The sequence below is a fragment of the Moschus berezovskii genome, chromosome 14 (assembly GCF_049115385.1).
Source record: "Moschus berezovskii isolate FMDL1 chromosome 14, NW_MosBer_1.0, whole genome shotgun sequence".
Lineage (NCBI taxonomy): Eukaryota > Metazoa > Chordata > Mammalia > Artiodactyla > Moschidae > Moschus > Moschus berezovskii.
This window is the reverse complement of record NC_142473.1, coordinates 58252771-58267795: the sequence shown is the minus strand read 5'-3', so window position 1 is coordinate 58267795 and position 15025 is coordinate 58252771. Positions and strand designations below refer to the sequence as shown.

General features: G+C 55.6%; 1 protein-coding gene across 5 annotated transcripts in view; it reads left to right on the top strand.

Annotated features, from left to right (window-relative positions):
* GDPD5 (glycerophosphodiester phosphodiesterase domain containing 5) overlaps positions 1–15025 on the top strand; it is an 86779-nt gene that overhangs the window by 54788 nt on the left and 16966 nt on the right. For 4 of the 5 annotated variants that reach the window (XM_055423697.2, XM_055423694.2, XM_055423696.2 and 1 more), the window contains 4 exons: positions 5201–5304; positions 8391–8484; positions 9354–9413; positions 14907–15005. In XM_055423697.2, coding sequence (XP_055279672.2) covers positions 5201–5304; positions 8391–8484; positions 9354–9413; positions 14907–15005 — 357 coding nt within the window. Of the gene's footprint in view, positions 1–5200; positions 5305–8390; positions 8485–9353; positions 9414–9596; positions 9621–14906; positions 15006–15025 lie in introns of those variants that run through there. The other variant, XM_088843194.1, reaches the window with a different exon arrangement.

Below are 15025 nucleotides of genomic sequence, written 5' to 3'. Positions count from 1 at the left end.
GGGGAGAGGATGAGGTGCGATCTAGGGGGGAGAGGGCTGCTAGGAGTGACCCCCCAAGAGCTTCATGAAATGCTCTTGCTGTCTGCCGGTGCTGTGAGCCCAGATGGGGCAGCTGCTGGGTCAGGCCAGGGTCTTCTTCCTTCATCTGGGCCGGCTCCTAGGATTGCAACCTGCAGAACTGAGCCTGACCTCTGCGTCCCCCTGACCATGGCCCTGGGCGGGGAAGGGGTGATCTGCTTGGCTGTCCTCAGCAGCTGGGGAAATTTGATGTAGAGCAGGGGGCGGGGAAGACTTGATCACTGTCTTCACGTAATTAAAGGGCTGTCAGACACGAAATGATAATTATAGGAACGATCGTGGATTTGGCGACTTACAGCTTACATCTGTAGTCACATTCAGGCCTGGCAGCCCTCCCGTGAGGTAGAAGTGATGTCATCTTCAGGAATAGAGGAGGAAGCTGGGGATTGAGTGAGGTTCTGAGCAATTGGCCCACGGCCACACAGCTAGCAGTAGGAGGGCGGGGAATGAAAACCCAGCTCTTGATTATATTGTCCCGTGCCCTGGTCATTTGACCCCAGTGTTCCTGCCCTTTGGCTAGACTTGTTCTGGGTGGTATCAGAGAACCAGCGGCAGGGCAGCAGCTGAGGAGCAGACTTCAGGAGGGATGGAGGCAAGAAAAGCAACTCCTGACACCCTGCCATCGCCACGCACTTCTGTCCAACACTGCCATCCCCATTTTACAGAACGGGAAGTTGGTGCTCGGGGAGGATAAAGCAGTGTCTTCTCCAAGGCTACCATTGAGTAGGCAGCCTGTCTGGGACTCTCACCCAGTGTTACAGGACTCTGCCCTGCCCCTGTCCGGCCACTGTCTCAGAAGGAAGAACTCTCAGCCCACAGGAGGGCCAAGCAGCATGGAGACAGGAATACCCATCCCTGGAGCCGTGGGAGCCAAAGCAGGGGCGCTCCTGTCCTGGGGGCCACAGAGGCAGTCTCTGTCCCAAGGGACACACAGGGAATAGGAGTTCTGCCAGACAGCTCTGCCTCCCAGTGTAAGCCTGAAGTCCATGGTGGTACCAAGGGCAGGGAGGCGGCTCCCACTCCGGTGCCATCCTGTTGCAGATTTCAGGCTCCAGGTTCTATCTGGAGGTGCCCCAGACCCTAGGGGACTCCAAGGGTGCACCCATAGCAGTGTCTGTGTGTGTTCTGGCCCAGGGCACAGTCTGGGGCGGGCAGCACCCGGCAGCAGCATGGCCTGCGCCCACACGTCCTGCACGGGCTGGGGTCTGTGGCTGCAGTGCTGTGTGACCCTGTGAGCCCAGCTGCTAATAAGCTGTTTCCACACGCACGGTCTCCTCTGAATGCAGAAGGCTGCAGGCGGGACAGAGATAAGAGGGATGAGGAGAATACGTGACAACCAGCAGGAAAAATTGGCGCACTGCTGCCAGGTCTGGGACAGAGGGAGGGCGGGGGCAAGAGTGGAGGAGACAAGATGGGGCCGGGGCCTCTGGGATTCTCCCCCACAGCCACCCCTGTGGTACAGGGAGGGAGTCGCCTGCCCATCCGCAGGCAGAGCTCATTCATCCCCTTCCCCAGCTGCTCTCAGCCACTTCCCTGTGCCTCTGTAGCCGGTCGGGAATCACCTGACCTTTGTCCTGCTCTCAGGTGGCTGCTAGACTCAGAAGGGAAGGGGCTGGAGTGTCACAATGGGAGTTCCTTCCCTTGGTTCCCAGGGGTCCCCAGGCTTCGCCTGAGGATAAACCCAGGGTTGGATGACGTCCTTGTCCACTGGTGGCCCTGAGGCCTCCCTGCATCCCACCACGTCCACACCGGCTTCTGCTCCTCACACCGTGTCTGAGCAGCACGGTCCTCCAAGGGCTGTGGGCCAGGGTGCACAGATACCTCAGCCGTCCCTGCGTGGAAGGAGTCCACAGCCTGGTGAACTAACTGCCCCTTATTATGCACCTACTGTGTACTGCTTGATGTACATCACTTCACTTAACATCAACCCTCCAGAGTACGGATGTCATTCCCTTTTTACAGGGGAGGAAACCAAGGCTCAGTGGTAACTTACCCAAGTGGCAGAGCCAGGTCTGTCTCCCTCTTGACCCTGGCTTCTTTCCAGGTCAAGTGGCTTGGTGGGTACCAAGAGTCTGTGCAGAAGCAGTGAAGATAGGGAGGTCCTGGGACTTCCCCGGTGGTCAAGTGGTTAAGACTGCACTGCTAATACAGGGGTCATGGGTTCGATCCCTGGTCAGGGAACTAAGATCCCACGTGCCATTCAGCGGGGCCAAAAAGAAAAAGAAAGGGAGGTCTTGGGGGCTGCAGGGATGGGAGGATTTCCTGAAGGAGAAGAAGGCTTGGCCTAGGGGATGGGCCCCAGAGAGAGAGGAGAAAGGAATCTCAGGGAGCCGAGCTGGGTTTGGGATCGTCCCAGAGGGCAGAGGTGGGTTTCAGGGAGAGCTCTGCAGAGCTGGTTCCCAAGGGAGCTGCAGAGGGTGGCTTCCTACCTCCACTCCTCCTCTCCTTGGTCACCTTGTATACACTGCTCAACCTCGACTCACTACCACTTACTCCCTTTGAGCCTCTGTGCAAATAAGCAAAGGGTGGCCCTTCCACAGGGCTTTGGACCATTACCTGCTGGAAAATTTGTCATGACAAACGTGCACGTCAATGGTGTGACCGTGATGTGCGTGGCGCCTCTTGAGTGCTGGGGCTCTACAGCTTGCTCAGCCTGTATATGTGGCTGCCCTTCTCCGAGACTTGGGATCTTTGTTTGCTCTGAGATGGGGATAAATGCCCGGGCATTGTGCAGACAGTGGGAGGTGATGAAGGGCCAGTGGCTGAACCGCCCTGGAGCAGAGCCAGGCTGGCTTCCCAGGGGCGGGGCTGGCTCAGGCCCCTCCCCTATAACCTGCCCAGACAAGGACCAGTCGTGCCCCTGGAGCCTCTTTGACAGTGGAACTTCTCCCTAGGCCACTTCCTCCCCGAGCTCCTGGCCTTCCCTCCCCTTTCTTCCAGCCCCTGCCATTCAGTTTTTTCCTCTGATTGTTCTGAGTGACCTGCTGTGGACAGAGCCTCTTCACCCCCATCTACAGGCTCCCTGTGGCCATAGGACCTCTGGCTTTCAGCTCCCAGTACTGTCAACCTTGGGTGGCCCCCAACCCCAGCTCATGCCTCGTTCCAATAATGGGGTTCCTAGTCCTTTGTTGTGGGTTTCCAGGGGTAGGGAGGGGGTGCCCCTCATTCTTGCCCCATCCTTCCTGCCCCATTGTCGGGATCCAGCCCAGTGAGAACAGTGACCCTTAGTACTCAGGACCTCTGTCCACTGTGGGCCCTCCTGACACCCGCAGTCTTCCTGATCACCTGTCAGAATTGTCACTGGGTCTTGCGTCACATGTCACCAAGGACATCCCCTCCCAGCACCCGTGGCCAGTTCTCTCCTTGTCACTGTCCCTGATACCATTCCTCTGATTCCTACCACCTACTGACCTCCATGCTGCTGGCCTGGGACAGGACTCATCGTCGGCCGAGGCTCCCCCCTCACCCGGGCCCTTCTCGGAACCTTGTCCTCTGGCCAGAGGCCTCATCCCTACTGAGGGAGAGTGATTTCTGTGGACAGAGGGCTGCTCACTACTGCTGGCTCGGCGTTCACAGAAAATCAAGGGCTCCTCTTTGGAGGGGGTAGTAAGTTGGTAAACCCAGAGTGAAATCTCTCCTGGGTGGGCAGACTCATGCCAGCGTCAGAGAGTCTTTTCTCATCTGCCATCTCACTATCAAATCTATCTTAAGTTGCCACTCACCCTGGGAAAATGAAGACCACCCAGACGTTAAGGTGGTTACAGTATAGCGGGAGTGGGGGGGTAGTTACTGACGTACAGTGGGACAGTTCTAGACCTGCAGGGGCTGTGTCATAACCGCCAGGGGTGCCACAGTTAGTTACGGAAGCTCTGGAGAGACAGAATCCCTGCTGGGATGGGGAAGACCTCGAAGAGGAGGAAGAGCGTTGTCCGGTGGCCCTGAGAGGGCTTGCTTGCTAGACAGACATTGAGAGGTTAAACCGGGCTTAGAACTGTAGCTCCAAGCTGGCTGTGTGGTGCAGGGAGGATCAGAGATGCCAGCAAAGCCGCAGCGGGCCTGGGCAGTGGCTGGATGAGAGACGTTGAGCTCCTCCAACCCCTCCAGCCTCTCAAGGTGGGGGGTGATCCCGGGTCTCTCCTGCACTGACTTCCCCTCCGAGCTGTTGTTTGCGATCTCATGATCTCAGCGGTTTCCCAGAGAGCAGGATGTTCCAAGCTTGTTGTGCCTCTGAGATAAGGGGACGGATGGAAGCAGGGGTCCACCCGAGGCCCCAGCCGGAAGTGCCTGCAGACCTCTGGGGGAAGCGCAGAGGTGGCGTCAGCAGGACCCCCCCCCATCCACCCCACACCCCCCGGGCCCCATGAGAGAGAGGGGCTGACCCCTGGTGGGGGTGGTAGACACCACATTCCTTCAAGCCTAGAGACTAGGGCACTGCTCTCTAATCCTTCTCTAACTTGCTGTGTGACTCGAGCAAGTTGCTTCACCTCTCTGGGCCTTGGTGTAGCAGGGGCAGAGGTGAGGAAGAACACCTGCTTTGCAGGCATGTGTGAGGAGGGAAGGAGGTGAGGAATGTGGCCCCTCGGACCCGGGATCACCCTCCCAGTGTGAAGGCTCAGGCCGATGTGGCCTTTGGTCCTGGAGACGGGTGCACACAGGAGGGCCCTCAGGCTGCAGCACTAAGGGCCCAGCTCTGGGGTGGACCCCCGGCCCTGCCCTGGTTCCCCATCATTTTGTGACTCCGGGCTTGGTGATGTTGGACAGGTCACTCCGCTCTCTGAGCCTCAAGTCCCCACCCCTGTGAAAAGGGGCAGGGAGCACTGGCTGCCAAGCCCCAACTCTGCCCCCAGCTGGTTGTCTGAACTTGGGCCTCAGTTTCCACACCTGTCAATGGGCAAGTTCCTACTAGAGCTGAGGGAACTTCCCCTCCTCCGTGCCTTGCACTGTTTGACAAAGGCAGGCCATGGGGGAGTGAGGTCGGGGAGTGAAGAAGAAACAGGTGCCCTTGTGCACCCAGTCTGGCGGTGGGGCTACCAAGGGGGAGGGGTGGGAACATTCCGGGTGACGGTGGCCCGAGGGGCCAGCCTTGCCCCCACTGACCCCTGGCCTCACTCTGCCCCTCCAGTGGGAGCGCCTCTGGTTCCTGCTCCTGACCTTCACCTTCGGCCTCACGCTCACCTGGCTCTACTTCTGGTGGGAAGTCCACAATGACTACGATGAATTCAACTGGTGAGTGGGGACCGGGGGCGGGGCCTGGGCATCTGGTGGCTGAGAGTGGGGTCGGGGGTGAGGGATGGGTTTGAACCTCTCTCCCGGGCTGGTCCTTAGGGCCCGGCCACCACTGGCCACCAGCTCTCTGTGTAACCTTTGAGGGCGTAGTCCTCTAGAGAGAACAGACACTTAGGGGAGCTGAGACCAGCTGGAGAGAACAGGGAACTCCTTCCTGCTGCTGCTATCATGGAAATAGGAATGTAAGGCAGGGCAGGGGCTCGGTTGGGAGCTGGGACCTCTGGACCCCTTGTGGACAAAGACTCCAAGGCTCAAAGAAACCAAGGCTTCAGCAGAGGAGGTGGTCTCTGACTCCAGGCCTCCTGCCTCCTTGAGCAGGGCCATGGGCCAGGCTGGCGGATCTTGTGGTTCTGGGAAAGCTCGGTGCCCCTTGTGGGCAGCAGCCTCAGGTCCAAGGACACGTCTGGGGTTGGATGCACAAGGGCACCTATTTCTTCTTCACCCCCTGCCCTCACTCCCCCATGGCCTGCCATTGTCAAACAGTGGAAGGCAGGGAAGAGAAGTTCACCCGACTCTAGTAGGAACTTGCCCATTGACAGGTGTGGAAACTGAGGCCCAAGTTCAGACAACCAGCTGGGGGCAGAGTTGGGGCTTGGCAGCCAGTGCAGCCTGCCCCTCTGGTGCTGCCTCTTCCTCTTGGTTAGAAGGTCAGCTCACTGTGACCGTGGGCACAGGAGTGTGAGTCCTCTCTCAGGCTCGGTGTCCTCTTCTGTACAATGCGATTGCAGAGCGCTGACAGGTAGCAGGTCTTTCTGAGGACAAAATGAGGTGATGGATGTGAGAGGGCTCCAGGCTCCCCTAAACCCGAGGTTGCCTCCTGGGAGGCTGAACCTCCAGCTGGAAAGTGGTCATGATGTTAGAATTTATGATTTCTGGACTCTGGGCTTCTGATGGGCTGTGGTTCGAGAATTTTGTAGTGATCCTAAGACTCAGTTCATGGAGTCTGGCATTCGCTCCCCTCTGCATGGCACCAGGCTGTGCTTCTGTGATTAATGATCTCAATAAAGGACAGGCTGCTGCCCCGCCACAGCCTGGCAAGATGAGCCGGAGCCCCAGCCAAGTCCCAGAGGTGGCCTCTGGCCTTTATTAAATGCCATAAATAAATTATTCATCCTTGCAGGTATCCAAAGCACAGGCACTGCTGTGGGCAAGTGGGAGCATTCCCTGCTGGCCCTTCCCTGAGGTCCTTGGATGGCTCTGTTGAGCTTCAGGGCTGCTACCCCAGTGGTGGTCCACCCTGTCACGTACAGAAGGAGCAGCTAAGGCCCGGAGAGGGACAGGACTCCCCTATGGCCATACAACCAGTTAGTGCCAAGTGCACATATTAGGACAATCCAGGAGACGGGAGCTCAAAGAGATTAAGTAGCCTTTCTGTAGTTACACAGCAGGATGCAGTCAGATCTGGGACAGGGATTTAAACTACCTGATGGTATCACATGGTCCATGGGGCCACCCTGCTCTGCCCAGAGACTCTCCCCATCACTGGGCAGCTCAAGCAGAGGACGGATGCTGCCATGTTGGGGAGACCACAGAGGGAAGTTCTGCCTGTGCTCGGGGAGGGTCTGGGGACCTGCAGCTCCCTCAGCCAGTCTCCTCGGTTTCTTGGAGTTGTGCTGGGATTCAGGAGCCCCTGGCCTGGTCCTCAGAGTACAGAGAGCCTCCAGGGATAGCTCCTGCGGTAAGAAGAGACGAGCAAGACCTGGGTGGTCAGGACTGAATGGGGAAAGTCAGAGAGGGACTGGCTGGGCTGTTACTGTCAGCCAGGAATTGGGGGGGGCGGGCTCCCTCCCGAAAGGGAGATACATGTGGAGCCAGATGCTCTGCAGGAGTAGCTACCAGGGCCAGGGGCTGCCTGTTCTTGGGCCTCAGTTTCACCCTGAGTAAATCTTGCCCTCGAATTCCGAGGGTGAGGGCCAAGGGAGAGCAGGTACCCACACCACGGTGTCCTCCTGTGGGCCTCCCAGCCCCGAGAGGGTAGCAGGCCTGAGACAGCCTGGTGCTGGCTCGTTTTCTCTGATGACCTGTGCACGTTGCTCGCTGCCTTCTCCGAGCCTCAGTTTCCCCACTTGTACAGGGAGGATGTGGGTGGTTCAGTCTTTCTGGAGAGCAACTTATCAGGCTCTAACAGGAGCCCTAAAAGCAGCTTATTCCGTTTGGCCCTGTGACTCCATCTGTAGGAGTCTCTTCTAAGGAAATAATTAGTAATGCAGAAAGGTATGTGCCAAAGAGTTTTTGTGTTAATTTATAATCGTGAATAATTGGAAACTATTAATTGTCGTTAGTAGGAAGTTGGTTTCATACGGTACGTTCGTGCAACAGAAAACCGCATGACTATGAGAAAAATCACATTTCCTCAGGCTTCTGACATCAGTAAATGCTTATGTTAATAAGAAGCAGAGAGTTGAGTACTTACCTTGTTCCTCACATAAACTTCATCCTCAGGAAATCCCAGGAAGGGCACTTCATTATTCTATCCCGTAAATGAAGAAACTAAGGTGCAGGGAAGTCAGGTGTTACATGTCATCGATCCTAAGACCTCATCTTTTCAAATGTTGATGTTGAAATTGAGATGAATGTCACAATCAATAGCATCTTAGCATCAGGGAAGTCTGTCACCTCCCCAGCGTCTTGCAAGCCAGGGGATTTGAATCTGCGAGTGCCTCCTTCCAAAGCCTGAACTCTGACCCCTGTGCTATACACAGTGGGGTCTCGGCTTTGCTGTTTACAAAAATATATAAGCAGAGAGGGGAACCCACCAGAAGAAGGCAGCAGAGTTTTGATGATGGTTACTTCTGGGCAGTAGAATTAAGGGAAATTGTTTTCTTGTTTATGCTTCTTGCCACGCCCAGGTGTCCCCCGAGAGCCCTCCACAGGCTGACCGATGACCAGGGAAGCAGTGACCTCCTCACTGAAGGGCCAGAGTCTAGTACCTGAGCAGGCCACCTGAGAGCTGAGAGCTGGCAGGCCCCAGGGAGCAGCCAGGCTCCCTGGTGGAGGTCTGACCCCACCCCTTCTCCTCCTGGCAGGTACCTCTACAACCGCATGGGCTACTGGAGTGACTGGTCCGTGCCCATCCTCATGACCACAGCAGCTGCCTTCACTTACATCGCTGGCCTCCAGGTACGTGGGGCTGTCTCAGAGGGAGGCGGTCCTGTTCCCAGGGGAAGGGAGACCTGGCCTGTGCCGGGCTGATGGAGGGCCCCACCCTGGTTTGAGGAGGACAGTTGGCTTTTCTCCAGACCTCTGGGGTTTGGCTCCTTCAAGGTGGGAGGTCCTCTTGCTTTGCCCCATTCTGGCATGTTTTCCCCTGACCCCGTGAGGACATCCCACTGTTAGGCCCCACTGCAGACTTCCTCTTCCAAGAACTTCTGCTTTGGTCCCTGCTTCCAACATCCTGCTCCTTCAGACTCAACTTAGTCCCCAGGCTGGCCTGGGAGCTCCTGGGTGTGTGTTCCCTACTCAGTCGTGTCCAACTCTTTGTGACCCCATGGACTTTAGTCCGCCAATCTCCTCTGTTCATGGAATTTTCCAAGCAAGAATACTACAGTGGATTGCCATTCCTTTCTCCAGGGCATCTTCCCAACCCAGGGATCAAACCCAGGTCTCCTGCATTTCAAGCAGATTCTTTACCCTAGTGGGTGAGCATCAGAGCAACTCTCCAGGCTCCTGGGGGACAGGCTCAAGTCTTCTTCAGAATCCTGGGTCCTGGAACTCCGAGAACATGAATTAGGCAGCCCAAGTGCAGCAGGGTCCAATGAGTTCTTGAGGGAAAAACCCTAGAGGAGAAGGAGCCTGGAGGAATCTGAAATAATCTGGGAGGAGGCCAGGCTTGGGCAGGGCTGAGCAGGGCTGGGCATGAGAACGGTTTGCTGGTTAGCTGACTGCTTGAGCCAGGCCTGGAGAGCCATGGGGGGCAGGGTGTCTGGGGAACTGGCAGAAACCTGGGTCACACGTGATGCCTGCCTCTTGCCCTATGGGCCCTCCCCCAGGTCCTGGCACTTTGTCACATCGCCGTGGGGCAACAGATGAACCTGCACTGGCTGCACAAGGTAAGGGCTGCCTCCACAACGGCTCAGGGAGGAGGGGAGCGGCTGGAGGCCACAGCAGCAGAGGGAGAGCCCGGACACATCTCGCCTCCCCCGGATCGTGGTTGTAATTGTTCTAGGAGCTGACACTGGACTGTGTTTACTCAGCTACCCCTCAGCAGCCCTGCAGCATAGGTGCTGTTATCCCATTTTGCAGCTGGGAAAACTGAGGTACGAAGAGGTTAAGTAACTTGCCCAAGGTTTCCAACTTAAGTAGAGGGTCCAGGCTCCTAGATCTACAGCCGTGTGGTTAACCGGCGTAGGTCACAGCTCCAGCTCTCTGGCTGACTCTGACTTCAGTCTCATCCTCTTTCTCTTCAGTGAACTCATCTTGAAACTCTGATTCAGTGTTACGACTCCCCGTTTAAAGCCCTTCCCACAGCTCCCATTGCTCCCAGGAGGATCCAAGCTCTCCCTCCAGACATTAAGGCCCTGAGCAGGTTGGCCCCTTGCTGACCTCTCCCAACTGCTGTCATGGGACCGTCACCCTCAGCTTCTGCCACATGAGACATCTCAGGCCCTCCCAGCATGTCTGCCTCTTCTCTGCTTTATGTTTTCACTCCTGCCTCCCTTTCTCTCTCTTTTGGACCCTTCCTTGGTTTTCCTCCCACCTACACAAAGCTTCTCAGGCTCCCCCGATCCCCTAAGGCTCCCCGGCCACAGTCCTGACATCTCATTGTCCATTTCCATCTGGTTCCCTGACCCCAACCCTCCCTAGTCTAGGAGCTCCGTGCAGAGACCAGAACTGACTTTCCATCTGTGTGCCCAGCGCACCACGCAGGGCTGGACCCAAAGCAAAGAGGCATCATACATTCCAGAGCCTTGATTCTCTGGCTCACTGTTCATGGCACACATGCTGTGGAATGCACGTGGCTGATGTCTCCTGCTCTTTCTGAGACCCCAGTGGGCTCAGGAGTGGCACAGAACTGACCCAGAGAGAGGCCCTCCCTCCCAGGATCACCAGGGCCCCAGAAAGAGGGCCGGGCCACCTCTCTTTCCCCAGAGCCTGACTCCATGGGCTGGCCAATCAGGAAGAGGCAGAAATGTCCAGGAATAATCATGAGCCCGTGAGATGGGTCCAGAGTGACTCTGAGGGGAGGGGCTCACTTCCAGCTAAAAGGATACAGAACGGGAACTGGAAGAACGATGTGGTGAGCTCCACTTGGGCTGCATGGAGTGGGAGGTGCCTGTGGGCATTCAGGCGTGCCTCCAAGGTCTGGAGCTGGGGAGCTGGGGAGTCAGACCCAGGTGACTAAAGTCCTGGAGGCATAAAGAGCGGTGAGCCGCCTCTGGTCCCCTCCCACCTTCCTCTTGCTCATCACTCTTTCCTAAGATCTCTTCTGCACTTCTGAAGCCTTCTCTGTGAGGGACTTTCTTTTCCCAGCTGCAAACCTGACACTTGAAAGGACGACAACTGTGGGCACCCCAGGTGGGGCTGGTGCACACCGCGGCCCCCTCCTCTGGGGCATGCCTGGCTCTCAGCAGGCCAGGGCACACCTGCTTGATCCCAGCGGAGAGGCATCTGGAGGCTCAAGCCAGCCAGGGCAGCAGAGCAACGCAGGGAGTCTTCTCTTGGGGGAAGGGGGCTCAGATCCCTTCATCTGCACCAGTGCCAGCTCCCAGGGTGCCAGCCCTGCCTTCCTCTCCCCTCTGATCCCTCCCAGGAGATCTCAGCATGAGGAACGTCCTTCCAGCTGATGCTTAGCTGGATCCACTGCACCAGGAGGGAAGGAGCTCCCTGGGGCTCAGTAGTCAAGTAGAGGCTGGAAATTCTACCCCTCTGTTTGCAAGACTCTATAGTTTTATTCTAAGATTTTAAGGAATATTTATTTGGGGGGGGTTGTTTTAACTAACTTTTGACTATTAATACATTGACATGGTTCAACATTACAAAGGTACAAAGAAGTACAAAATGTATATCTCCCCATTATCTTTCCAGAGATATTTTAAGCACATGCAGATGTGTGTATGTACACACACACACACATTCCTTTTTCTTTAAACACAGTGGTAGCCTATTATACCTTCATTTTGCATCTTAACATTTTTGGGGGTAGTATTTTTTTTTAATTGCGGTATAGTTTATGTATGGGCTTCCCTGGTGATTCAGCAGTAAAAGAATCCACCTGCAAGGCAGGAGATGTGGGTTTGATCCCCAGGTCAGGAAGATCCCCTGGAGGTGGAAATGGCAACCCCCTCCAGTACTCTTGCCTGAGAAATCTCATGGACAGAGGAACCTGGCGGGCTACAGTCCATGGGGGTCACAAAGAGTCAGACACAACTGAGCACACACAAGCAAGAATACATGATTGTGCCTATAAAGTCACCCTTGCCCATAAAGTGTTCGGGGACTTCCTGACTTTGCCATTCCCAGCGGGTGAAAACAGTGCCTCAGTGTAGTTTTTTTAGTTGGTTTGCAATGCTGTGTTCATTTCAGGTGTACAGCCAAGCGATTCAGTTAGACATGTGTCTACTGCTTTTAGACTGTTTCCCACATAGGCCATTACAGAATATTGAGAATAGTTCCCTGTGCTGTACAGTAGGTTCTTATTAGTTACCTATTTTATATATAGTTTATATATCTCAATCCCAATCTCCCAATTTATTCCTCCCACCCCTTCCCTCCTTGGTAACCATAAGTTTGCTTTCTATGTCTGTGACTCTATTTCTATTTTGTAAATAAGTTCCTTTGTACCATTTATTTTAGATCCCACATATGAGTGATATCATATGAAATTTGTCTTTGACTTATTCCACTTATTCCGCTCGGTCCATCTGTGTTGCTGCCAGTGGCATTATTTCATTCTTTTGGATGCTGCCGTTGTTGTTTAGGTGCTAAAGTTGTGTCCGACTCTTTGCAACCCCATGGACTATAGCCCTCTAGGCTCCTCTGTCCGTGAGATTTCCCAGGCAAGAGTAATGGAGTAGGTTGCCATTTCCTTCTCCAGGGGAGCTTCCCAACCCAGGGATCGAACTCGCGACTCCTACATCTCCTACATTAAAGGACAGATTCCTTACCACTGAGCCACCAGGGAAACCCACGCCCACTTAAAAAAAAGTATGTTACTAACATTTGTCTGCAAAGAGTAGGACACGTCTGAGCAACTAACACGACATTTAGTAAGCACTGATTATTTTGCTGCCAGCCATGGTGCTAAGCATTTCACTTGCATGTTCTCATTTATCTTTCCAAGCCCCTTCCAGGCAGGTACTCACTCCCCCCATGTCTGCAGCTCAGGAAACACGCTCTGAGAGGGTACCCACCCCCACTAGGCACGGTCATCAAGGAATATGACATGAGTGGGTCCCTGAACCCTGGGCCGACCATCTGTGACTTAAACCACACAGAACCCAGATTCTAATCACCTTCCCAAGAGGCCAACGTGTTGGCAAGGCTGGTTTCCAACTCCTCCCGAGTCCCAGCACCCAGGCAGGGCTCAGTGAATGAACGGACGTACCTCCTATATCCTCCATCCTTCCAGCTATCATCACGAACTGCAGTGCCTCCAGCACAGAAAACCAAAGACCATTTTCTCCGAGGCTTCCCCTAGGCTTTCCCCACTTTCTGGGTGGGATGTATCCTTTGCAGTCAGACTTGAGGATCGGCAGTCTAGGTGTCAGGAGTCAGCGCTGTTTCCATGGCTTCAGGACATGGTGTGTGTGGCAAAATTCCACGGGCGCTGACTACTGCAGTAGTGCTGTGGAGCATAATGGTTGCCACTATAACAACTGCCGAGTTCAGAGGATAAAAATTTTCATTGCATTAGGATCCTGGGAAATCAGTTTTATCACAAGTATTTCCACTAGCAGTTAACTACTGTAATAAAACACACTCAGGGAATGACCCTCCAGAGATGCTTGCTGTGCCCTGGAGCTGGGGGCAGGGAGTCTGCATGTTGGGGTTGGGGGTCAAGAGGATGCTCCCCGGGGCTCCCTCCACTGCACTGTGAGGACAGATTTCCCAGAAAAAGCCTGACCTCCAAGACAGGCAAAATGGGGGTTGCTTCTGACTCTGCCCCCTCAGAGCTCCATGACCAAGCAAACCCTTATGCTCTCTGAGCCCTATTTTCCTATGTGTAAAATGAAGACAATCCTGACGGGCTTTCACAAGGATAAACATGAGGACAAAGCGAAAGGGCCTCCCACAGACCCAGGGCACACTTGGGCCCTCCATGCACCTTCATATCTCTTATTCCCATGTCTTCTGGGCTGGCCTGTCACAGTCCATAAGGGTTCCTACCCATTTCAGCCTTATTACTGCTTCTTATTAGAACATTTGTTTCCAGGCTGATGGGCCAGAACGACAAACCTCCAAAGGAAACCTTAATCCCAGACAAGAATGAATCTTCCCTGCCTGGCAGGGAACGAAGATGGATCAGCTGCTGTCTCTGCTCTCACGAGCCAGAAACTCAATTTAGAGCCTGTTTGGTTGTTGGAGGGCTCTGGGAATGCTGCTGCCACTGCCAGAAAAGGCCCTGTAGGGAGAGAAAAGAGGGCGAGAGCCCTGCTGGCACAGAAAACCACTGGGAGCAGGCAGTAGGGAGTCAGGAGGGCCAGAGGTAGTGGTCCTGGCTGGCACCTTGTGGAGCCAGGGGCTGTGGAAGGCTTCAGGGTGAAGGCATGACCTGAGTTTTACAAGACCAGCCTGGTGGTGCAGAGATGCAGATCCAGGGCCCAAGGCAGGGACCCTGGGGGCTAAATAACCAGAAGCTAGGCATTGCTTAGTGTGGGGAAGCAAATTGTGTTACAGGACACATGTCAGATCCCATCTGTCCCCACAGCTTTCTGTCCCAAAAAGGTTCCGTCAGAGCTCTGCTCCACTTTCTCTGGGAGGGCAGCTCCCATAGCTCATTAGAGGCTAGAAGCTGGGAGGCTGGGACTGAGAGCGCGCCTTGGTGACAGGGCGCATGGGGCCACCCCCTGCCTCCCCTCTGCTTGCTCCCGCCTGCAGGCCGAGGGGAAGGTGGACTGGGTGTCTGGCTCCCACACAGGACCCGGCTCCTCAGCCTCCTGCCCTGTGACCTGGGCAAGTCACCCTTCGTCCCAGCTCCAGGGGAGCCTTGATATCTTCACCTGTCACACAGGATGAAAAGTGGCTGGGAGGGCGGGCAAGGCTTGGAATGGGGCCTGCTGGGCAGCAGGAGCGTCTTCCACACCCTGCGCCCTGGGGCCACGTCCCCAGCCCAGCCCACCTGTCTTCTCTCCACCGTCCTGTTTCTCCTGTGGGCCCTGCTTCCCCGGGCCCGCCCTCCTGCCTCCTCCTGCCTCCGTCTCTCTGTCATCCGCCTGCCTCCGCCCCACTAGGTCGGCCTCTCTAGCCGCCCCACTCTCCCTGCCCACATCTCGGCCCCTCCCTCTGTCTCTCCACCTCTGCGTTCCCTCCCCAACACACGGGGGGACCCTTGGGCTATGCAGGCTCTGGCGCCCCCTGACCGTCTGGTGGCTCTTCCCCTATAGATCGGGCTGGTGGCCATCCTGGTGGCCACCGTGGTGGCCATGTCAGCCGTGGCCCAGCTGTGGGAGGACGAGTGGGAGGTGCTCCTCATCTCCCTGCAGGTGAGTGGGGGTGGGGGCCC